Raw genomic sequence first — 25,854 nt, 5'->3', positions numbered from 1 at the left:
TCCCAAGGCTACCAAGCAATTTTGTCTGCCCTTGGCACCTGAGAGCTTCATAAAAAGCCCTGCTCTATGTCTGCATACCAAATTCTTGCTGAGAAGGAGGCAAGAAGGTGGTATCATTTTACATAACCATGACATGCTACCCAGAACTATTTTTCTTCCCTATTTGTTTTGATATAACTGACTTGAGAAGAAGAATATGAAAATAACCCCATTCTTAAATATACTCATTGTAAATATTCATTCAAAGAGACTCTACATACTACACTGAAATCAATCCACTCTGTGTCAAACTTATTTAATTCTTAGTTCCACAGTCTTGTTCCCACGTATTACATTGCTCTTGCCAACATTCAGGCGCTGTCTGGCCTGTCAGAGCTATCTTCTGGAAGGAAGAACAGGCTTTATCTGCAAAGTGGCACGTAAACTAAATTATTTCTGCAATTACCCAAATCTTGCACACACTTAATGTACACAAGTTCTCCCTTAAAGCTGAAAAGTGTAAGAAGGTAAGAGTATGTAAAGTTGGATGTTAGGTACAGATTGTAACAGTTCATTTATATTGGAGCATTTTCCTATCTATTAAACAAATTTTTGTTCTTATTCTGAATGGTTCCTGTATATAAAGATAGTGTGAAGGTGAAAGACTTTATTCTGGGTCTTAATCCTTTCTATACCTTGCTGTCGTGTTGTATCTCCCTGTTGTGTGGGACTCACAAATAGGTTGTGGGTTTGATCCCTGTGGGCCAATCACTTAAGAATTGGATTTGATGATCCTTGCGAGTCCCTTCTAACTCAGAATATTCTGTGATTTTGTGATTCTGGGATTGTTGAGGTTGTGTGTGAACTACATAGGTAAATGTGTGTTTAAGGTAAACATGTTTAAATTAGAAATATCTGAACTCATAACCTGAAGATTTCCACAATCATTAATGCCAGTTTGATCTTTTACTTGCACTGAGCCGATGTTCACCTGTAATACACATTCAGTGTTAGCAAAGTGAACCTTAATAATGAATTCATTCTCATGATCATCTTCACTGTGTTCGTAAAAGGGGAGTGCACCACAACCATGGTTAACCTGCTACAAAACTGAAATGGTGGACTCTGCAAGATAAATTTAAAACTGAACATAGATACGTAGGTTGGTGTTAGGCTGTATAAAAACAGTGTATATAAAAACAGATAAAAACCCGGAAGTGTTGTATGAGGCAGAGAGAGCCCACAAAACACTATAAGGTGCAGTGGGTGGCTAGCGTTCATTAATGTAATGATTCCGAATCTGTGAATTGTGATGTGATATGTTTGAAAGAGGTGGCTGAATCAATTTTTAAATTTTTTTTTGTTAAAGAACAGATTTATGGGGTCACAAGTATTTTGTTACTGGGGGAGTGAAATTGCAGAAATGCTTTTTAACTGAGTCTTGTAGAATGGCCATATATGTACCTTTTGTTCTAGTGAGTACTTCCAGCCCTCGAATGAAAAGACATTTTTAAAGCTGTATCAGTGCCCTCACTTCCTCAAAAGTCTTTCCCTGTTCTCTGTATAGTGTTGATTTTGAGAATACATAGAAACATTATAACTGCAGCTACTTGTTTATGAAACATTGCCTCAAGAGGACAGCATGTTTCAGAGGGCTTGTCCAAGCGTTCTTAAGATAGTGGCTTTAATCCATGAAGCTTTCAGTAATTTGGGCCTCACGCTTTTACACAATTAAGACCATAATCAGTTGGCATTAAATCCATCTTGATTTAAAAAGGCAGTTCCTCTTATCAGAGTTTTCGCTAAGTGAAGGCAGACTCTGCTACTTCACTGTTTCCTGGACACCTGCTTTGCCTATAAGTATGTGATTTTGACGTTCTTTTCAGAAACCTGAATGTCTCCCTACCCTCTCTTTTATATTCTTTGAGAGACAATAACAATATAGTGTAAATGTGTGAGTGCTATTGTGGATTTATTATTGTAGATGGTGAATATTATTGTGTGCCCTGTGGGCAGTCAGTTGTATGTGGCATATATTGTAGATTTATATTTTGTCTGCTTAAAACACTACTAGAAGTGCCTAGAGCCAGGGTTAGGTGCTAAAGTTGTAGCTTCAAATAAATAAATAAATAAATACATTAAATAAATAATTGAAGCAGTCAGTTTCAGATAATAGAGAGAGATTGCTTCTGGGTAGAAAACTCTGTAAGTCTTACAGCAACAGAATCTTTAATAAAGAAGGTTAAAGAAAATCCCCGAAGAATTTCTTGTCTGCAGATAAATAAAAGAACCCCAAGCACCCAAACTAACAGGACTTGGTGAATTAGAAGCTTCTTTATGTATGGTATAAAACTAATTACTAGGGAGCATTTTATTTACCTCTAATTTCTATTTAATAGCCACTGCACTTGTCATTGCAGGTATGGTTACAAAAGTATGGCTACCTTCCACCAACTGACCCCCGAATGTCGGTGTTGCGCTCTGCAGAAACCATGCAATCAGCTATAGCTGCCATGCAGCAGTTCTATGGCATTAATATGACAGGAAAAGTGGACAGGAACACAATTGAGTAAGTAACCAGTACTGAACTGCTCTTGACTTTTCTGTTTCAAGCAGGGTAAAATAGAGCTGGGAAGCAGCAGTGTAACCGGAGTATCCAAATAGTGTTGCAGCTTCAGATGGGGAATTAAATTTTTTCTCTCTTTCCTTGCCTTTTCATTTTCTTCATCTACTGTATTTTGTGGTAGCAGGTCATCACCTGCCTAAATGCTGTCTGCCTTTGGGTGAGTGATTGTAAACAAGATGTTACAGGGTTACCTAAAGAAAGGGTCAAAAGGTTATCAATGTGGAAGGGAAGAAACGTATTTGGAGCTGGCAAGAATCCATGAAATGTTCCACAATTGAAGGAGTCCTTTTTTACTAGAAAATCTTTAGTGTAAATTTCTTTATTCTCATTGAAAAAAAAATATTTGGCACACTCCACTGGCTCATTTGTTTAGTGTTTTTCAGTAACAAAAAACTAGGCGTGGTCATTTTAATATGCAGTAAAATTGAATTTGTTTTGCATGCCCTTTGCAATTCTGAAGTTGTTTCAGGCTCTCAGTGTCTGATTTTAGTGACAGAATGGACACAGAGAAACTTTGTAAAACAGACCTATTAAAGGACACTTTCAAATACCTCTATACTATGCCAACTATTAAAAACATGCCAAAAAAATTTAAAAAAACCAGCGACTATTAATGCACAATTGAGAAAACATATCTGGGATTAAGACAGCAGGACCAGGGCAGAGATAATGCCCCTGTACTTCACATCGGTGGGGCCACTCCTCAAATCCCGTTTTCTCTTTTGGGCCCTTCACTGCACTGCAAGAAGGACTTTGAAGTGCTGGAGCATGTCCAGAGAAGGGCAACAGAGCTGGGGAAGGGTCTGGAGCACAAGTCCTATGAGGAGCGGCTGGGGGAATTGTGGCTGTTTAACCTGAAAAAAAAGGAGACTCAGGAGGACCTTATCACTCTCTACAACTACCTCAAAGGAGGTTGTAGCCAGGCGGGAGTCGGCCCCTTCTCCCGGGTAATAAGTGACAGGACAAGCCTCAAGTTGCACCAGGGAGGTTTAGATGGATATTAGGAAATAGTTCTTCACCTAAAGGATTGCCAAGCGTTGTAACAGGCTGCCCAGGGAAGTGTAGATGTGGCACTTAGGGACATGGTTATATGGTGGATTTGGCAGTGCCATGATAATGGTTGGAATCAATGATTTTAGAGGTCTTTTCCAACTTCAGCTATTCTCTGATTCTCTGATTTGAAGTGCTTGTTGGACTCATTTCAGTTAAATTGTGATAAAGATTATCTTGTGATTTCAGAAAAGTTACTTTCCTTGAAAAGCAAGCAATAACTAAATAGTGCTGTCACTGCATATTCAACATTTGCTTCAGTGAAATATGCTTCTACTGCTCTAAAATGCTTATTTGGGGGGGAAAAATTCTCCTTCATTTCCCATTTACCACCCCCAACCTGATGTGTCATCTTTTGTTATTCTTTTAGGGTAAAGTAGCTGACATTAATGATTTTTCTATCATTTAGAGTTTAGGGAAGAGACTACACAAAATGCTGGCAGGATTGGAAAAATCATTTTATTCCACTGACACATACTCTATTGCATTGAAAAGCAATAAAACAAAGCAGATTTTGTGGCTGCCCTCAGGGGAGGTGAGTTGATCACACATCACTCCGTTTAGGAATTTAAAGGACCTTAGACCATGCAGTGCAATAGCAGTAAATGCCTTGTGAGAGAGCCATGCTCAGAAGTATGTTTATGGCCCATTCTGCAGGGTGAAGAGTCTGTGCTCTTCATACAGCTTCAGTGATTGATCTTTGAGGAGAGAGTGCTGCTATGCCAGTAACTAGTGCCCTTTTAAAGACACATTAGTGGCAGCTTTGTAAGAGACAATATGTTTCACTAAAATAGTCTGTTCATAGCAGCACAGAGGAGACAGAAAGGGGTAACCCAAGGGAAAGCAGAGTCCATCTCTTAGGTTAGAGTATCAGCTGGAGAATTGAAAAAACAAAACCAACCCAAAATTCTAAATTCAAGTGGAGGTGGCTTATGTTGCTAATTTGGCATTTTGGCCACCAAGGTTTTCTTCACTTCTGCAATGTAAGAGATGAAGAAATCTATCTATGCAGCAATCCAAAGCATTAATCTTATAAAGTGGTGAATATGGAGTTTGAGATCTTTTGATGCATGATTTTCTTCTACACAGAAAGATATATTAATACATTGCAATTCTTATGTACATGTAACTCACGCTGGATGAATGCTGCATTTACTTAGATATTTGGAGTCACATTAACTTGAGTCAAGTTATGAACAGAATTGATTCTTAAAGGCTTGTCACACTTATATTGGTGCTGAAAAAAACAAAACAATGAAAAACTTATCTTTAACTAAATTCTTGCCTCAAGACACCATCAGTTCACATCACTGAATATTCATGAAGATATGACTACATAATAAAGGGTAGATTGTTTTTCAGTTGTACATTTGTGGCAATATTTTGTACATTTTTGAAATGTCCAAAATTTGTTTTCACTTTCATCTACACAGAAATTATATATACTCTTTAGTTCAGAAATATGTGATATTTGTTTCTCTGGGATTAATATGCTGTAATCACTAACAATGCTGGTGTTACAAATAATAAATACAGCCGCAACCTCATAAAAAAATATGTTATCATCTTGTGCATGAGGATTTACCTGCTTCTTTTACACATCTCGAGAAGAGATTATGATGTGCTTCTTTGTCTTCAAAAGGACAAACAATTTAAAAAGTTATAGTGTTAATTTGATAGGAACCAACTTTGGGGGTACTAACAAAGAAATAATGTCCTACAGCAGCAGCACCATCAAAAGTCTCCTGGGGGGATTTTGCTGCTCTGAGAAGTAGATAATCCCTCAATGAGTATTTTGGTATGCATAAATATGAACAGTATTCATCTTCTCCCTACTGCTCAGCATTCACTGGTTTTTGCTATTTTTTTTCTCAAGTGACTTGAAAAGAATGATGCATACATCATAAGGATAAGGGATAAGGAAGAGTGAGTGGTAGGAAGAGACATCCTTATAGTGCTGTAAAAATATTAGGGAGGTTCTGAATACAAGTACCAAGACAGTGGCAAACCCAATGAAAATACTGTCTGAAATTTGCATGGAGTGTCACAGTATTTTCTGTATTTCATTTATATGCTACCAAGCACAGCCAATGTTTCATGAAAAGAACACTTCTGAAACTGGACCCACTGTTGTTATTCCTGGTCTTCTGCATCCCTAAAACAAACACTGGAGAAAATGACTAGTTGTTCTTTTCTTAAAACTGCTATACATGTTTATTCCCAAAACTTGTTCTGCAGTTTTGAGGATTATGTTGCAAACTTCTTGATATACAGTTGGAATGGTCGTGTATAGGATGCTGACTAAATCTATGCAATAATAACAAAACTTTCATTTTATTCTAATGCCATCCTTTATAAATAAATGGCAAATGTGCTTATTTTATTGCTTAGATCAGCTTTTAACTAAGTTTATGCTCTCTGCTGTTTTTATATTAACTATCAGTCACAAAGTTAAATCCGAGGTGTTGAAATTGATCCAGTGGTTTATTTTCTTAGTAAATAGTAAAATTTTTTGTGCAAAAGTATATATAAGGTCTGTACCCTCAGCAAATATCCAATGAGAAGTCTTGTAAAGCAATCATCAGGGCTGAAATACAATATCTTACATCACTCTTTGACTGTTTTCTATTACTTAGCAAGTATCAGTAACATCCTGTAATAGCAGGCTACAGTAGGTAAAAGCAAAGATGCTTAGAAAACATACCTCTTTCTGCTTACTAAAAGTTTAGGGGTATAATTCAGTAGTTTTCTTAAATAGATGTCTGTAGTTTTTCCAGCCACTAAGTTAAGTTCCAATAAGTCAAGTTGAATCCTCCCTTTTAGTTTCCTTTTTTGCTATAGCTCTGCCCAGAATAAACCCCAGACCCCACAACAACAAAACCATTGTGCAACCTTAGCAGCAATTTTGATTAGGGTTAAAGCAGTTGGGTCTCTTAATGAAAGGTATGGTTTTTAATGTTTTGATTCTGTGTTAGGCCAAAATTTTTTCCTGAAGGCTTAAGAAAAATAAGTGACAGAGATTTTTTCCTCTTGACTACCAAAGAACAAAATATGGTTAGGCAAATGGCTTGAGGTAGAAGAAGTTCAGTTTAATCTCTACTGGAAGAGCATCACAGTTTTGCTGCATATTTTTCTTTTAATCTTTCTAATTTGCTGTGAGTCTAAAATGTTTAAATTTTCCTGACATACATTCCTCAAGATTCAACCTAATGGAGTTGAAGAGGAATGTGATATGACATAGTGTACAGATAGAGAAGTCCAGTCACAATTAAGCCTCTTTATTGAGTACTTATACTAATTTTGAGGGGCTGCTGCAGAAAAGATTTCTACAAGTTCAAAAACAAAGTGATGAGAAAGAAGCAAAGTCATTACCTGTGTGCACCCTTTTAAAATGAAACATATTTCAAACCATTTAAGAAAGAGATCAAAAAATTAAACTCCAACAAGCAATCAGAAACATAGAAGAGCTTGATCATAATATGTTAAAAGAATCTATATTTGGAAGAAAATAGAAATCAGTGTTTTATTTGTCACTTCCCCCAATGGAAGACCATATCATGCCCTAAGAATCCGGAATGACATGAGCTTTAATGATTATTACTAACAGAAGTCTTCCTCCCAGTGAGTGTGAGAAAAATTACTGTTGAAAAAGATTTAAAATATTAAAGGAATAAAAGGAAAATTTATGAGTCTGAAGTTGTTAACATTTTGCCTCATTTCTGTTCTAGAAAATACTGAGCTCCCTTACTAGTCATGCACTAGTTTGTTTAAAATTCTACTGCTAAACTTAGCTCAGCTAAGATCTAGGTGATGGATTTGGTGATGTTCCAACTCTTCAGCTGCGAATTGCATCTTTCCTTAAATTTTTCATGAAGATAATTTCCCAAAAGCTACTGAACCACTCATGCAATGACTTCCATTTGAATTATATTTGGATTTATATTGTGTGAACTACAGTCCCAGACCTCATGTAAGAACAGTAAGAACATTAGTGGTCCAGACAGCATGACAACTTGGAACATCCCCTGCCTGTCCAAACCAATACAGATACAAGCATAATGTCCTTGATAGGTACATACTACTTCAAAATCAATGCAAGAACAGATTGTGACTGCTTGAATTTCATAATGTGTTATTTTGGGCTATGTTTTGTTAAAAAAGGATGGTCAGTAGTTGTAGTAAGATAATACAATGTTGACTTTTGAATCCATGTTACCTGCTGTTCCTGACTTTTGGTATTAATTCTAAAGTGTGAAAAAATTTTTACATTAACAGGATTTTCTATAAGATTATTGAATCTTTTGACTTGAGAAATTATTTCAATAGCTTTGAAGATTAATTTTTAAATTCAGAACTTAGAATATTTACTCTTATCTGCCCCTAGCTTGCCAGTGAGAAAACCCTGTTTTTAAAATAGGTCTCCATCAGTTAAGCTAAATAATGTAAACTTTTTGGAGAGGGGGGAGGCCTAACTCAATGACTTAGAAGTCATTGCCCTTGAAATGATACAACTACAAGTGATAAATTATATATTTTATACAATATGTTTGTAAAGTGTTTCTTACAAAATATAGTAGTTACTTGGTTTTGTTTTATTCCTTGCTTCTTGCTCTTGATGTAGGGATATCACCTTAAGGTGAGAACACTGATCTTTTGTTATGTTTATGTCTTTTTTTGCAATGTGTGTGTGTGCAGTTTCAACAGCATAATTTATATATACCCTGCCATTAAAATGCTGCATACTGATCTAACATGCACTGTGGAAAAGTATTACTGACAAAGTGTCTAAAAGTTTTTGAAGGTCTGAACCAATTTTAATCTCATGAAGTGTAAATATAACATTTTACTAAGAAGAATATTATTGCCCTTTGGTCTGTAACAGAGGTTTACTTCTTTCCTTCATTTTCTTTCATTATTAGAGCAAATTAAACTTTTCAATAATATTTTGTCCCAAAAAATCCCTCATGCCTAGTTTGTTGAATTGTTATTTTATTTCAAAAACCAAAGGAACCTGAAGTAAAGTTGCAGGGTGTTTCAGCAAATGCTGGTGGGGTAAAGTTTTTTTAGATTTTTGCAGTATGGTCTTTGCGGGCACTAGGGAAAGAAGATTGTTTTCCTTGCACATCAGCTGTTTTATGTGCCATGCATTAGTATTCTTACTAGAAATTAGAACAAATCATTCTCTGTTTCTTATTTGAAACACGTAATTGTGAACTTGATGTCTCCGGATAAGGCAGTTAAATTCATGAGTTTTGGGTTCCTCACTTGTACTACTCAATAGATTTGTCACCCATCAGAGTTTTTGCAGGCACTTCTATAGCTCTTATCAGTGCAAGTGGGGTGTAGTGCCATCTTGGTACTATCAAGAAAATTTTGTACTTTCCCACAGGCTGGTGAGCTTAACACCTACTTGTGTCTTTGAAAAACAGTTTGCTATATATCCGTAGCTACAGCATGTATGAGGTGTTACAAGTCTAGCTGTACTAGAAGTACTTTGAAACCACTTCACACACATTTATGAAAATGAGGTTGATGGTTGACTGTTTGCTTTTTTGGAATTTTTTATTACCTGTGCATGTTTTAAAGGGAATCCACTTTCTGAGATGACATTTCAAATTACTTTTCTGTCATCCAATCACACCTATACAGCTGATGCGTGTACATTTATTTACAAAACGATGCCAGTTTAATGGTCAGAAATTCATCCATGAAAGCCTGAATATAGGGTATGACTATTTTTCTGGTAAATGCCATTGGAAAACTATAGCTTTTACTTAAGTAATTGTTTGGCATGATAGAAATATAGTTCAATGAGCCAGGAAAAGTAACAGAGGAGATTTGTCTTTTGTTTATGCAGTAAAAGACTTCAGTCTTACTCTCTTCCTGATGGTAAATTGTCCTGCAGCCATTCAACTCATATAAAATAATAACTTGAGCTGAATTTTGTTTGAACTAGATAGTGCCTTACCCTACAAGTGAGAAACAGATCAAGAATATTGCTGCAGAAATTATGCTTTTGAATTAGATATCATCTTAATTACAATATATTTTGAATGCTGGCAAATTTAAAGTTTTTGAAGTATTGGAAAACATTGAAATATTGGAGACCACTGTAGAAATACAGCATCTCTCTGAGAAGTCTGGTGCTGCCGCAATGGTCATTTTTATTGTATGTGATTTAGACTTTTTCAGCTTGATTTTGTGCAGAACATTAAATATTCTAAGCATAATCCCCGAGTTAAATATCTCCATTAGGAGCTTACAGTTGCAATGTTGCAATTTCTCATTGTGTGGAAAAAGATAGAAGAACTTGATAACATCATAAAGTTAGCAATTTCAGTATCTTGAATTAAAAGAGCACCAACAGTCTGTTGTTTTTATTAGTTTATATGTTAAATAAAATTATATATACAAATAATTACATGTTTTTATTAGCTGGATGCAGTGGTTATGATTTTCCTTTCATGTTTCTTTAATTGTGTGGTGCTGTTTCTTGCAGCTGGATGAAGAAACCTCGATGTGGTGTGCCTGACCAAACAAGAGGTAGCTCCAAATTTAACATTCGTCGGAAACGCTACGCGTTAACAGGACAAAAATGGCAACACAAACATATCACTTACAGGTACTAAAGATATTTGTATAAGTATACAAATGTCACTAATAGTGATGACTTTTAATTGAAAGTAAATATAAATTCCTGAATATTTTTCAATATTTTGAGAAGTTTATTATTAATGTATGATATAAAAGTGCTACTATGGATACCTCTTATAAGTGTGTATGTGCTATATAAAAACCAAGCTGTTTTCTTGCATTAAAATTGCACGTATTTAGTTGCCAGTAAATTCTCCAAAGCTTACAGCATCAATTTAACACCCAGTATGTACTTAATGTTACCTTTCAACTTTCTTGGCAGCTTCTCAGATAATAATGCTCTGAAGCTAGGAGTGCTGTGATGAAACTCAGATCTCTAATTTAAGTATGTAAAATAGGTTATTGAAAGGAGTCAGTCTCTGCAAAATGTAGGTGTCCATGGGTCTGTTCTAAGTACAAATTAATTTGATTATCATTTGATGAGTCACCCGACCGTTTCCTGCGCAGGAGATGATGGGCGTAGGGGTGTGTGCAGGGCAGTACATCTGTTTAACTCCTGAGTCTGGCATGTAGTTAGCACAGTGTGCCAGCTGTCAAACTGAGGCCTTGGAGGAAAAGTTAGATGGAAACTTTCAAGATGTACTCTCTAGAGCTCTGTCAACCAGAGAAAGTGTGTACAAGTGTATATATATAATATAGAATCTATCATTTGTCAGCAAACCAAGGATTCCAATATAGACTGTTGGAAAATTTACACAGTCTCATCATGGATTCCTGTAATATCCAACAGGGGTAACTTCTGAGGATAAAATAGTTTTCAAATTCATTAACTGGTGCCAATATTCATCAACCGATACAAGTACTAAATTTAAAGTTCATAAGCCCTAATGGTCATATAGACTGTTCCTCATACCCTGATGAAGAGATAGTTTCATTAGTAACTCTATGTCACTACTGTGGTTTATGGCTGAATTAGAGAATTCTAGTTTAACACGTTACATTCTGATATAACATCAAGCAACAGACAACCGACTGCCTTGGGGTTGGTATATTGCATTGGCTGGAATCCTTTATTGTTGATGTAAATGTAATTTATAGTTGGTTAGAATAAGGATGCCCACCTACAGCCCTTTACACTTATCTGCATTTTAGAATTTAAATGTGGTGTGTGCACACTTAGGAGGCATACATGGTCATCGAGTGAGATGTGTGTTTTTTTCTACCACTCTGATTTGTACAGTCTGATTCCCTATTTCTTCACAGAATTTTTTACAATAGTCTAAATCCTACCACTTGTATATCTTCTGGACTGTCACCCAAGGCATTAATCCAAATAACAAATGAAGGTGCCCAGTATTAAACTAAGTGACATCTAGTGATCTTTCTCACTTTGAAGAATTCATAGCAGTTCTTTATCTCCTGCCTCCCCTCTTTGAAAATGTTCACTCTCTCACTTTGACAAGACCTCCAGTCAAACAGAGCTTTGAAGTGAATAAGTCTGTAATATTTTTTGCAGTGAATTACAATACAAAAGACATTTAAAATAGAAACCCTAAATTTGATTAGAATTTTGAAAAATGTTCCATTATCTTTTTGAATTATAAAATAACCCAAAGCAAATAAGGACCAAAAAAAAGAACTAAGATTCTTTACACACTTCTCTTCACCAATTCTCTGCTTACAGGCTTATGACTTGTTAAATGCATGAAACTTGCTTTGTTTCCTAAAATTTTAATCATATCTCTAGTATCATTTATCTGCTCCATTTTTCTCTGTGCCACTCCTCAGTCTCTTTATAGCCTGCAGGTTTCCAGCTGCATTCTGTGCCTTCCTGGCCAGTCAAACCTTGTAGTCTGAAGTGTGCTTGCTCTCCCTCATTTCAGTGTATGCTACATCTTACAATTCTGGAAACCAAAACCAATACCCCACAACAAATACTTCCAAAAGCAAGCTCCCCTCCCTCCTCCTTGCCATGGAACTAATCTTTATTTTCAACGTGTAATTTTTCAACCTGAAATAGTTCTGCAAAATTTCAGAATGGAACTTCAAAGAAGCAACTTACAATTATAGCTAGAAGTTACATTAATAATGTATTTTTTGGCCTCATATTACCATTCGAACATTTATTATGTCATTTTGGGAACATATTAACAGTTTAGGTTTGATTTACATCAATGAAAGTAAAAAGGTTGTGTCAACAACTTATTCAAATTTTATGTGTGTTTCAATTTATTTTAAGTTTCATATCAAGTACAGATCTGTAACTGTCTTACTTCAAACAGATTACTGACTGCATCTTTTTACCTACTCTGTTGAAATTCCTGCTCTTTCATCTATTTAAATCTCAGATTACTGATTTTACACAGTCATGTGAGGTATATCCTGACAATCTTGCAAGGCTCCTGAAGCTGATGCAGCCAAAAATATGTCAGTGAAACATGGATAATTTCTCTTTTAGGATATTTTGGGGAGGGAGTGGGAAGGGAAGGAAAACCCAAAGCTTTTCTGAAATCAATAGGACTCAGGATTTCTGAATAACACTCTCAAAACAATACTCTTCTGGCAGCTGTAGAAATAGGAAATCAACATGAAAAGTGCATATCAGTGATAAAATCCAATTGTTCTTGTGGAAGACATGTATTTTAAATATATAAAATGGCTTGAAGCCACTATCAGGCTGAAAATTATACAAAACCAGCAATAATCACAAAAAAACGTTATCAATCGATACATGGCTGTGGTTGTCTAAGAATAACAGCTCTCAAAACTTATAAAAAGTATCACTCAGTTTATTAGTTTGCAAAAATTGGCATGAAAGTGAATGTTTCATCTTATAGATCGCCTTTTGTTTACTAAAATACTTTCCGGATCTTCAACCTCTTTATATAGTTGCACTGCCAGTCTGGTCAAGATCAGCTTTGAATCCTTCTCTCATTTGAACTTTGCTGTGAAATGATCATTAGACTTGAGACTAGGAAAGTAATACTTAGAAAAAAAAGGATTTTTATTATTAACGCCTTCGTCTTGCTATGCTTCCACCTTGCAATAGGAGTGGTTCTGAGTTGTCATGTCCTACACTTCTATTTGAGCTCCATTATCTGGACATGTTGAGTGCAAGATACCCAATGCCTCTCTTTTTTTTTTTTTTTTTTTTACTGCCTGTGAAAGTCACCACTATTTCAGGTGATTTCCGGATTTAAGATGTAGATCTAAATGTAATAGAAGAGGGCTCATATGAGACTTTATTTGCTGTTGCAATCATAGGTCTAAACTGAAGACTTTTAAAAGATGAGTTGTAGTATCCCTGGTAATTGATAGGCTGTCTTTATAGATTGATTTTACTGTACTTCCCCCTTGGAGGTTGTATGATAAACAACATGAAAGAAACGTAACATAACTTGGGTTTCAGATGTCTGCACTGGTGGATTATTTTAAACAAAGTTCCCAGCAAGACAATTTCAATGTTTGTGTTGCACAGTGTTGGTATTTGTTCTTTTGGGTTTGAACCTGTGTTGTGTTTAACACATTAAAAATGGACAGTTATTTTCTGTTAATACTCTTACATAGGAATAACTGCTGATTTATATAATTTCTCTTTCAAGCTACATTTTTCAGTATAATCTTGCCCACTCCAGAATATTGGTTTGGAAGCCAGAAATCTCTCTAGTTTTAATACAGAAAGTATGCTTTGAAAAATATTACTTTACAATGAATCTGGAGATGTAGGATGCTATTTCAAAGTAAGTCAGTAGCTGAATCCCATGGAAAATGTCTGCTATCACAGGTAGTCTACTCTAGCTTGTGAGTGTGAAACTAGCACAATGGCTTAGTTTTCATTTGTAATCAGTGATTAAAACTTAATTCAATGTGCTGAAAAAGTAAGAAATGTAAAATAAGTTTTAACATTTGAGTCAAAATCTTTTAGATCAATTAATTAATCAATTTAACACCAATAGAAAATTCTAATCTTTTTTATCCATTTCCTCATTTCACATATAATAGCAGAAGACCCTTCTTTTGTTCTGTTTACTAAGACCAAAGTGTGACTTTGACCAATTGGTAAGATTCATAAATACAAAAAAACATAACAACAAAGTCCAAGCTGGATGTTTCAGATGAGCTTTTCCTACATCAGTATTTCAGTTTTGCTAGACATGCTCTGTTTTCTATGAGAGCCTGCTGAGTCATTTGCCATACTCCTTATACATGGGAAATAATAGAGGCTCAAATCCTTCAAAGAGCTCTGCTTCAGGCAATACACGTGCCTTAGAGAGCACACACAGGGCTGACTAAGAGCACATCTGCCAGCTTTTTAAGTGACATTCGACATAGCGACAGGTGAACCGTTGTCAAGCTTTTGGTAGGGCCAGTATAAGCGTGCCATTGTGATGTGGTTTGATTTTGTGTCACAGGACAGGTTGTAAAATGCTGTTCTTTCTCAAGGGGCACAGACTGAGTAGTTTATGAACTTGCTAATTAAAATGTCTCAAAGAAACCTAATTCTCAAAAGAGAGAGCTTGCAGAGAGGGGTACTGCAAGGGCTGATAGAAGATCCAGTATGTCCAATATTTTTTAATCACAGTAAAAGCAATGCAACACTGATCATAAAATTACTGATGAGCAAATAATTATGAAAGGGCATCATCAAAAGCACTTTAAATCACATGATATTTACATCATGTAGAGTAAGGTCATGCCTACAGATCAGAGGACATTTTCTCTCTGACAGCAAGATCAGTACTGCAATACTTTGTAGTTCTGACAGAGTCAGTTTTAAAAGAACATTAAAAAGTTGGATTGAGTTGAATAAAAATCACAGGAAAATATTTAACAGACTGGAGAAAATGTCTTATAACAAGAGATTCAAAGAGTTCAAAATTCTAATTTCTCAGAGACAACAAAAAGGTAATAACTTTGCAGTGCAGAAATGTCTTTTAAATGTCTTTTTATAGGGGGAAAAATGTTGAAGTTCATGTATGTGAGAGAGAAAGACAGAACAAGAACCAATAATACAAGCTAGGCAAAGAATAGAATAGGCACAAGTATGTAATGATTGGTTAAATCACCTTTGGAACAAAAGATCAAGGAAAGTAGTGGATTTCCTACAATATATTATCTTATAGCCTGTGTTGATATGTCTTTGGAACATACATGCCAGCTAAAAAAATTATGCTTTGGTTAGACAGCACTACTGGACTCAATACAATAATATATTTTTGAGTGGAAGTCCAAATAGGTAACTTTATGTTTTCTACATGAACCTATGAACAAAATGTATATATGAAGTAAAATCTATAAAATTACACTTGAAAGATTTGTTTCCATTTATATAAACATAAATACCATATAATCAAGCATATTTGATGTGCCAAACAAATCAATCATTCTAGATTTATTCATGAAAGTGTATTTGTTCTCCTTTAATGTGCCATGCTGTGTAAGCTGACAAAAATATTGCAGGTACTCTAGAACTATGCAATTTCTGAAATTTGTGCTGGACATTCAGTCAAGCACATATCAAATGAACAAAGAGAATCTGATTGCAGCAGTTTCAGAGCAGACACAAACCTAATAGAGTTTTTGCTGCCTATATGAATCAAGTGGAAATGATGCAGAAAATTGGAGAAGTCTTAAACTGATTATTGACATTCTTTCCTTGAATTCAATAATGAAAATAAATAAATAATTTTTTAAATTATTTCACTATAATTTACTAATAACTATGATAGTAAACTTCAATTATGATTTTTTTGACCTTTCTCATACATATTGCACTTAAAGAAGTAATGAAGACTGACATTTCTGTTTAAATACATATTTTTGAGTTAGCACATGTCTTCTATAAAATGATTTCTCTGATGGATTCTACAGTTTTGTGCAAGATTTATAGATGTAATCAGATCATAAAAGGACATCTTAACCTGTATTGAAGTCAAAAGGCTTTGTTTCTGATAAGGAATTTATCTATCCAGTTGCAAATGCCACAAGGCTTTGTGAATACTGGTTGGTGGTCACAGTATGGAGCTCACTTTTGGTAATGAAGTTGCTAATAAGTTAAAATTTCATTTAACTAAAAACATTTTTCCTTTGATCAGAAAGGACATGACATTCTTTAGCTGTGATGGATTCTAATTGTGGTCCAGGAGGTAAACAGTCAGTGGTTGATTAATCTGGTTATCCCACTGTTAAGAATTTTTCATTTTAATATATTTTAAATCTTCTAAAGAGAAGATTTTTTGTACTGCTGGGAGTAAGCTAGCTAGCATAATAAATTCTAGCTTAAAGGGCTATACAGATTGACACCATAATTTTGCACCAGCTTGTTTAAAAATACTCTTCTTAAAGTATATAGTGCCAGACTAGCATGTTTTATTAAAAGCACAGAACTTGTAATAATTAGCGGAAAATGGATATTAGCAGTGTCACTTACCACTCTGTTAAATTTAATCTATGTAATGTTTCTCTGTTTCTTTCAGCATAAAGAACGTCACTCCAAAAGTAGGTGATGCTGAAACTCGTAAAGCCATTCGCCGTGCCTTCGATGTGTGGCAGAATGTAACTCCTCTAACATTTGAAGAAGTTCCTTATATTGAATTAGAAAATGGCAAGAGAGACGTGGATATTACTATCATTTTTGCATCAGGTTTTCATGGAGACAGTTCTCCCTTTGATGGGGAGGGAGGATTTTTGGCTCATGCATATTTTCCTGGGCCAGGAATTGGGGGAGACACTCATTTTGACTCAGATGAGCCATGGACTTTGGGAAATCCCAATCATGATGGTAAGAGAAGATTTAATTTTAAACTAAATAGATGAGTGGCATGAATTTTCAGCTAACAGAACTACTTCCATGCTCCCCTGTTCCTAAAGTCACATAGTTTTCATTCCTAGGTTAACATTACTTTGGAAATATATTTAGTTGATCGGTCTCTTTGAATCCTAGGCAGAAAAATATCTGTCTGAATGTGATACAGTATAAGAACATGTTTTGCTTGAAAAACATTGAATTCTTACTAGGAAACTTTGTGATCATTCAAATGTTGTACTGTTGAATGTTTACATAAATTAATTTTGCACTTTTTAACATGTCAAACTTATTTAGGTTTAGGGAAAATGGGGAATATTCATTAGTAGTGATATAAGAGAGGCTAAGAACTACTCCAGCTACCCACCAATTCTGTGGATACCAATGTACATAAAACCTAGTCTTCAGTTTGTATTTATGATGATTCAGTGGCAGCATTTAAAGGAAAATCTTAAAGATGCAAGAAAAGTTCCAAGAGAAGAATCGGTGTTTCCCAAAAACTTTTGAATGTCTTTTGGAATTGTTGATTTTAACACATCCAATTTGCTTAAGTAGTACATTCCCCATAGTCAAATAAAGATGGCATAGTGCAGTTGGCGTACCTAAAATTTACCAAATAAAGACTAAATATGTCCTTTAAAGTTACTCTTCACAACTAAAATCTGACTATTGCCAAGCTCTAAGGTGATGTGACTAAATTACTGCCATTATCTGGGAATGCTAATTTAAAGCTAAGTCTAACTTTGCATCTCTGAAAAACAGTATCAAAGAAGAGCTTTTCTGTAGACATATCCTGTGTTCGATGCTGTGACAGGTTTTGTTTCCAAATAGCTTCAGTTGTCCTAGTAGATCTCGCTAAGCCAGTTACATGAAGTTTGACAGATCTCTTCAGCAAACAGTGATACTCAAAAGAAGATGCACAGATGCACAAATAGGATGTTTCTGGCATGCAAAAGACAATAGAGATGACAAGAAGTGCAGAACTGTTGTATTTCAAAGTTACACTGAGTTTGTGAATGATGAGAAGCTTTATCTAATTCCTTTCCTTTCCCTTTCTCATCTGAGATCTTCCAAGTGAAATTCAGAGCGTTATATGTAGCAGTATTTGTAGCCTGGAGTCTGCAACAAAACCTTAATTTAATATTTTAGGAGTATAAATATGCTGTTGTGACTATTCCATCAGTGCAATACCTCTGTGCCAGCGTCAGTTGAAGCAAGAGCTGTGTATGGCACTGTGAAAGCCCTCAGCTGCACAATAGGTTCCAGACACTTTTTTCTCGTGAACCAATCCCTAGATTCTTACTGGAGCAAAATCTGTGGTGTTGCACAGCTTATATTTACCCTCTTCACATGTTTAGCTCAAAGGAGCACTGGTGGGAATCCTCTGTTTGTGCAGTTCAGGTACATAGTCAGTGACAGCATTGTGAGGGTAAATGAAGGTGATTTCATGTGTCTGGTTTTTTATGTTGGTTGGAGACCAACATTGCATGTAATTTTCTGTGGTTTTGGAGCTATTACTTCAAGCACTCAGGAAAATCTACAGGCATGTGTACATTGAAGTCAGGGTGTCAATTTAAATTGGGATAACTCTTTTGGAGCAGTTCCACACCTTGTATGAAAATAAGCGAACTTCTGTCTGTCTCATTCTCCTTTAACTTAAACAATTTGCATAGTGCAAAATGGCACTCTTTTTTTTATATAGCTTTTGAGGTTGAGTTTTGTAGAGCAGTTTTCAAAAGCTACTGCTTGTATTAAAGAATTTTAATATATTTTGATGAAAAAAATCAAGGGATAGTAAATTGATCCTATCGCTAGAACTGTGCTTTTATGCATCTTAGAACCTTGAACTTTTATATTAAAAAAGGTTTGCTATCTATATCATGAAGGTTTAATAGTTATCATTGGAAATTTTTTCTGCAAATTTAATAACTTATGCACTTTGGTGTGCTCATATATACTTTTTTGAGGGACATGTATTCCTGTTTAAATGGAATATTCATAGTAAAAAAAGAAAGATTTTTTGAAAATACATAATTAATAAAAATATCTTACCAATGCAAGTTCTCTGAACAATTTTGGCAGCTGTTTGTTTTATTGTTGAAATGGTATGAACTGTGGATCATAGGTAATAGCTGTTGTCCAGAGAAAATTCACCTGTCATTGTAACCCTAGAAATTGCAATATATGTGCATTTCATCTGCCAGTGCAGGGTGCCGGTTTGTCTGATTGGTGACTTTTAGCTATCAGGTAGGCCAGGTTTTCCTGATTGTCTTACTGATTAGCTTATGTTTAGGAATCCTGGAGGATCATGCAGGTTTTGTTTTGTTGTTTTTGTTTTTATTTTGTTTTGGGGTTTTTGTCTGTTTGTTTTGGGGATTTTGGTTTTTTTTTTCTGTTCCTGGAAAAAATTTCCAGGGGGAGAAAGAAGACAAGCATGCCATTTAGGATTGACAGGAAAGAAATACTTACAGTTCTCTTAGGCTTCCTATCATTTTGAGCTGAGTCTCAGAGCACTGAAAAGCAGAAGGTTGAAAAATATATTTATGATCCTAGCTATGAGTCATTTTTCCCAGATGAGTGTCAATTTTAAGATTCATTGCTCCAATAGTCCAATAGTCACCTACATGTTGTATTATTTGAAATCCAGTAGAATGGGAAAATGATTTGGTGATTTATTTTTATTTTTAAACTAACTCTCACCCCAAGGGGCTGATTTTCTCTGATTCCTGTTCCAGTATTCCAGAGAGATTCAAAAACACAGAGCAACTTGTTTCCTTAGCAGCAAGAATGCAAAGATAAGGTCCTTTTGAATAGTTCTAGCCTTACTCTTCATCTTGTACTGTTCTAATGAAAACAATTTACATACAGTCCACCTCAGAAAAGACAGGCAACTTACTGAAATGCTTTCATAAACTGTTGTCCTTGTTAAAGTAATTTTCATTCCAAATAAGGAATCATATACAAAATCAGTATTCTGAGTGTAGTTAATTACTACAGCAATTTATTCTGACTAGTTAATTGCCGTGTCTTCATACTTCAGGTTTTTGGTTGATTTGGTGGGGTTTTTTCTTATCATGTTTGGTCGATTTTCTTGTATTTTGCTTTGGTTTAATAATTCTCTAGACTTAAAGGACAGTTGCAATAGAAATACATCATCTGCACAGTGCATTCTGCTTTCCTTTGTTCTCACTTCAATGGTATGTTATCTTATCAATCATGTTCTGGGAAGAGATCTGTGCTTTGACTCCTCCCTCATTCTGAAGAATGAATGAGGCTTTTGTAGGAGTAAAGACTAATGGGCCCGTCGCTCAGGAAAAAACCTCCTGTCATACAATTTTACACTCGCAGGCTTTCTACAATGATCTATTTCTTTGCTTTCATAATACCCTGTAAGCAGGGTACAGCTGGTACCTCAACTCCAGCTGAGCTATGGAGGTCTTTTCTCTGAATTTCCATCTGTGGTGCTGCAGGTGATCCTAGAAGTATTTCCAGAAAGAAGGACAATAGACTTAGCATCACAGGGAAGCAGTGGAAACAAGGACAGAATTTCTTCTGCTGGGGAATGAGGGAGAAACTGGAGGATAAAGTATGATGCCCTTTTTTTCTTTTTTTAATAAGGAAAGGGAATGGTATCCTTTCAATACTTTATACAAAGTGTATGCATTGGACTATAGCCTTCCTTCAGTCAGCTCTCATCTTCTATTTTCTCGTTTAGGACAACTACTTTTCAAATTCCTGTAGGAGTAGGCTGTTTCACTTACAGTAGACTCCATTTCCTCTATGATCTGCCTACCTAGAGTTCAGGTGAGATAAGAGCTTTAGCTTTGTAAATTATTTGGAACAGAATGGTTTCTTCATGCACCTTACAAAGTATCTTGTGCTCCTAGGCAGTGTCAATTAAAACTCTGGTAACACTTGGCAAATACATCAGAAGAAGAAATGCTGTTCAGGAACAGCAAATCAAAATGGATGTGATTTTACAGGAAAATGTTCCACAATATTTACACTTAAAGTTGTAAAAAGGTAAAGGAATAAACAGGAGATGGAAATCAAGTTGCATAAGTAGATATCTGAAAAATCAGCACTTATTAAGAAAATTTTTATATCCTTATTTTCTTCTGAACTTAAAAACTGTAAAGAAAAAAAAGAGAAGAAAAAAAGGAATAGGAAGAAATCTTAATATACCAGTCTTCAGACTTGGGAGAGATTTCCTTGTTCCCATGACTCCAATCCATTTAGGTGATATATATCACCTCCTTTTTTTTTTTTTTTTTTTTTTTTTTTTTTTTTTTTTTTTTTTTTTAATTAAAAATTTATGGACAATGAAAGATGTATCTAAATCCAGAACAGGACAATGACTTCTTCCTAGGAGTGGCAGTACTTCAGAGATAGTGTACTGTCAAAACCCTCAACAAAAATATTTTTTCAAAGTATTTTCTTCAATGGCAGTATTTCAAATGACTGTAATGAAATTCAAAGTCACTGCCAGGGAGCATCTGAGATAGGTACTGTCTCTGTAAATTTTCTAGTAGCTTGCAGAAAAATCCTGTCTTATGTCCCATCTTTCTGTACTAAAACTGAAAGGGGCATTCATATTAGCCTTATTGCTCTGGTTTATCAAAATTGATTTCACATTTTTCTGTCCACATGTACTTAAGTTAGTTTAAACCTTTTTTAAAGCAGTTATTTTTTCTGGGAAGTTACTGAATGCATCTAAACCTATTTAAGGGAGTGTTAAACCAGTTTAAATTGAGAGTGCACTACTTTTAACTAGATTAATTTAAGATTGACCTACTTGCACAAGTGCAGCTTTTTAAAACAGGGCAAGATTTAGAAGTAGTGCTTGGGGAAAACAAGGATTTCTTGAGAGCTCAGTTTTCAAGCACATGGTACATGATAAGTAATGTACCAATTACTGGATAAAATGTGACCATGGAACTATGTCTTCCAGCAGCAGAAAATATTTGGCAAAAAACTAAGTGTAGATAAACACAGTTGATCAGTAATGGTAATTTGATACTGTTATCTTCATATTCACACCAGCAAGAGAAATAAAAGTCAAACTAAAATACATTATCTTTTACCTCTGTAGCAAATTTACCAAGGTAGCTAGTGTACCATACTGAAATTCTGCAGAAAACCATTTTTCCATCAAAGAACATACAATAAATACTAAGTGAAACTCCATTACAGAAGTAATAGATGGTTTAGTGTTACAGCAACTTGTAAGGAGAATATCAATGCATACTACTTACATACATGTGGAATATTTGTAACGTGTATGCATAAAACTCCATCTTTGGGAAAACAAACTCAAAAATCCAAGAATTCAGTTTTGTTTATTTTTTTGTTAACTCTCCGGCATTCAAAAAATTATTCAAGTTTGCAGGCTGTAACAAGCAAACAAACCTGTCACTTTGTACCATGCTGTTTGTAGATTGCCAAGTAAAAACTTCTTGGACCTGATGCAAATACAGTGTCTTGTGTAATGTACTTGGACTCCAGTTAGTGCGTAGATTCTGCTGTGGGCACTGTGCTGGCAGCCAAGAAAAATTTATGAAAATCCTGATCTCTGAACTGCATAGATCAACTTGTAATAAATTTCTTTTGGCTGCCAGTGTGGTTGACACAGTGCAGGAGATATATGCTGCTGGAAATGTGAACCAGTGGAGTTGTGAAAACCATCTCCTAAGGGAGCTCTGTGTCTTGAACAGTGCTCATGCTGTGGCTTGGTATAAAGGAAGCCAAGCATTTCAGATCAAAGGAAGCTCTGTATTACAATGTTAACATGGCTTTAATTTTATGAAGCATAGTGCTCTTAATTGATTATGTATGTTTTTAATAAGCAATTATCATCATCAAATTTGATCTATAACCAAGCAGTGTGACCTTGCAGTTGTCACGTGCTTATTTTCTAGTTCTGCACCAGGATAACTATGTAAAAGATTAATATCTTACTTGAATTTTTATTTTATAGTACTTGTGTATGTGCTTGTAAACAGAGAATTTCAAACGTGGGTTCAGATCAAAGGTTATCCTACAAAATATTCTGTCTCCAGTTAATAGCTATTAACAGATACCTAAGGAAGAGACTAAGAGCAGGGTAAACATATGGCAATAAAACCCCAGCATATTCCCTCTTAGCTTCCAGTGATCTGCTCATTGAATTTCTGAGGCACAGGCCATATTTTTGTGTTTAGTAGCCTATGAGGGATTTCCTTTCATTAATCAGTGTAATCTCTTTTTGAACCCGTGTAAGCATTTGGTATCCACAACATCCTGTGGCAATATGTCCTATAGTTTAAGCAGATGTGAAATACTACTTCTTTCTGATTTCTTTTTAGACAGATGGATGCTCATATTGTAAGAAAGTAGTTTTCTAATAATATTATCTATTCCATTCATATTTTATGGCCCTCTGTCATATCTTGTTTACAGGATAAAGAGACCGAGACTGTTGAGTTGCAGCCTTGTTTATATATAATTATAAGGTTAAGGAAGTACAACTTCCATTTTACATTGAAACTATTTGAGTGCAAAATGAGAGAATTAACAATATTATAGAGGATGACAAAACCCAACTATTACATTTATAATATTACACAATGATGAAGATGCCAGGATAATATTTCAAAGAGCTTTGCAAGTTGTGGGCATATGGAATAACGATTGGTTCTTCTAATTTCACCATTTTCCCTGAAAGCCAATTTAATTCAGGAATCAATTAACACCAGTAATACTTTCTGTCACAAAACCACACAGTCTTCAGTATTTAAAAGCAAACCAGTCTTTCCCTTATCAGTAAGTGCATTTTGTGCTGATAGAACTTCCTCCGTCCTTAAATTTTCCAAACCTTCCTGGATTATACTTGCTGGTGTGCCCCTGTCCCATATCCAGTCACTCCAAGATCTTACCTAAAATCTTAACTCTCAGATATCCAGTGTCTGATGCATAAATTGTATCCTTAAAAATATTATCATGGTATGCAAAGCCACACTTGAGAATAGAAAGATCCCTTTCAGCTATTGAAGAGGTGGAAATGATCCAAAAAATCTTAAATGGCCCTGGCTGCTTGTGAGGACTCAGTCATTGGACATAGGACTATGCAGATAGAAGAGGATCTGTTTGCTGGACCCCATCTACTGGCTGGAAGCCAGATGATGGAAAATGTTAACTGTTGGTAAAGTACTGACCTCATTTTTATAATTTTTGGGGAGGGTTTTGCTTTCATGGAACACCCTTTGGCTTTGAGGAAAGCACTTCATTTGCATGTTTTTAAAAAGGAAATCTGTTTAAAACTGGCAGTCAGTGAAAGAAGTCTTGTAGATGAATCCAGCCCCATGTTCTAGATGTGCTTGACTAGATGCTTTTAATACATCCCAGGGGCTCTCAACGTGCATTATCAAACTCTCAGCTTCCTTCTTGGCCTAACATTTCTATATGTCCTAGTATGCAAACTGAAAGAGAGGCTGAGGAATATCTTAAGAGAATTGACTTTGTGATATTCTTAATTAAAGCAGTGGGATTGTAGACTAAGATGCACATTTTACATTGTGCTTTTCATGTCTATAGAAGCAAGGTGATATTTAAACTGTAGCTTAATTGCCAGAGACAGTCCTGATGCAGGTTGCAAACCAAAAAGGCAGCACAGCTCAAGCCACTAAATTGCATATTGTTTCCATCGTGGCGTAGGTAAACACAGATCATTGCAAGCCTATATGGAGCAGTTAGGGAAGTTGCAAACTCAGCTATCCATTCAAACTGCAACTGGAGGTTATTTCCCGCTTACCAGGGCCAGCAGAACCTGCTTGCTTGCTTTCATTTGCCATCTGCCTCAGTTTGCAATCAGCTGGCCTATCTTAAACTGCTAATGAAAAGTGTTAAAGCGGATCTGGCTGACTTTGCATAGAAATAAATGAGGAAAGTTCACATTGTCTGTTACATCGACTTTGCTGCCAAGGAAACATCTAGCTGAAAGGCAGCATGGGTCCTTGCAGACAATTTTGGCAGCATTTGCACCTACAGTCACTGAAAAAGAACTGCCCTTTTTGGTTTTGTGGTTTTTTTTTTTTTTAATTTTAAAGATGTCTTTGTCTCAAACAACTGTTTATGCAACAATGAAGTCAAGTTTATCTCCCAAAATGGATTCATTTAATCAGACCCTCATATTAGTATATCAGGAGAATTGAGTTTACATGAGGAAATTTGGTTGAAAAATGTGAAATTTGCTTGAAAAATATTTGTTAAAGGGATAATAAGTTGAAACTAACAGTGTTGGAGTTTTTGGCTCCTTTTTCTCTTTTTGTCATTCTCATGTTCCCCCTGCAGTATATGAGAAAAGAGTATTGGGAAGCCATTTTTGTTCAGGCCAATAGATTTATTTTAAATGAGTCCAAACATAAAATATGGGCCAGCCCCTTCACAATTATTTTTATGACCCCACAATCTCTCACACACAAAAAAACCCCTAACACTACATATACAACAAACAAATAAACAAACAAATAAATACTCCTACTTTAATCTTTTCTCCTTTTAGAAAGAAGCTTAGCAGATTTTGAGTACTGAATCTGAGAGAGTTTTTATATAATTCTTACATCTTTCAGAAAGTTTTAGAGAATGGGGAAAAAAAGGGAAAAAACTCCATGTTCCAGTTCTTTTTATTTTTATCCTCTATGCATTGATATAATTGTTTACTATCAGTCTACAAAAAGGCAATATTTCTTTAAAATGTATGATACAAACTAATAGTAATAAAAATAAGGCTAATAATAGAGAAACTGCCTGATGAGCCATGAGA

The 25,854-nt window shown here is 35.3% G+C and overlaps 1 protein-coding gene across 1 annotated transcript in view; it reads left to right on the top strand.

The window, feature by feature from the left end:
• MMP16 (matrix metallopeptidase 16) overlaps positions 1–25,854 on the top strand; it is a 134,561-nt gene that overhangs the window by 52,241 nt on the left and 56,466 nt on the right. The window contains exons 2-4 of the mRNA XM_069006016.1: positions 2,400–2,548; positions 10,155–10,277; positions 16,726–17,030. Coding sequence (XP_068862117.1) covers positions 2,445–2,548; positions 10,155–10,277; positions 16,726–17,030 — 532 coding nt within the window. The 5' untranslated portion in view covers positions 2,400–2,444. The remainder of the gene's footprint in view (positions 1–2,399; positions 2,549–10,154; positions 10,278–16,725; positions 17,031–25,854) is intronic.

The sequence above is a fragment of the Aphelocoma coerulescens genome, chromosome 2 (assembly GCF_041296385.1).
Source record: "Aphelocoma coerulescens isolate FSJ_1873_10779 chromosome 2, UR_Acoe_1.0, whole genome shotgun sequence".
Lineage (NCBI taxonomy): Eukaryota > Metazoa > Chordata > Aves > Passeriformes > Corvidae > Aphelocoma > Aphelocoma coerulescens.
The sequence above is the reverse complement of the archived record's forward strand: the minus strand, read 5'-3'. Positions and strand labels throughout refer to the sequence as shown.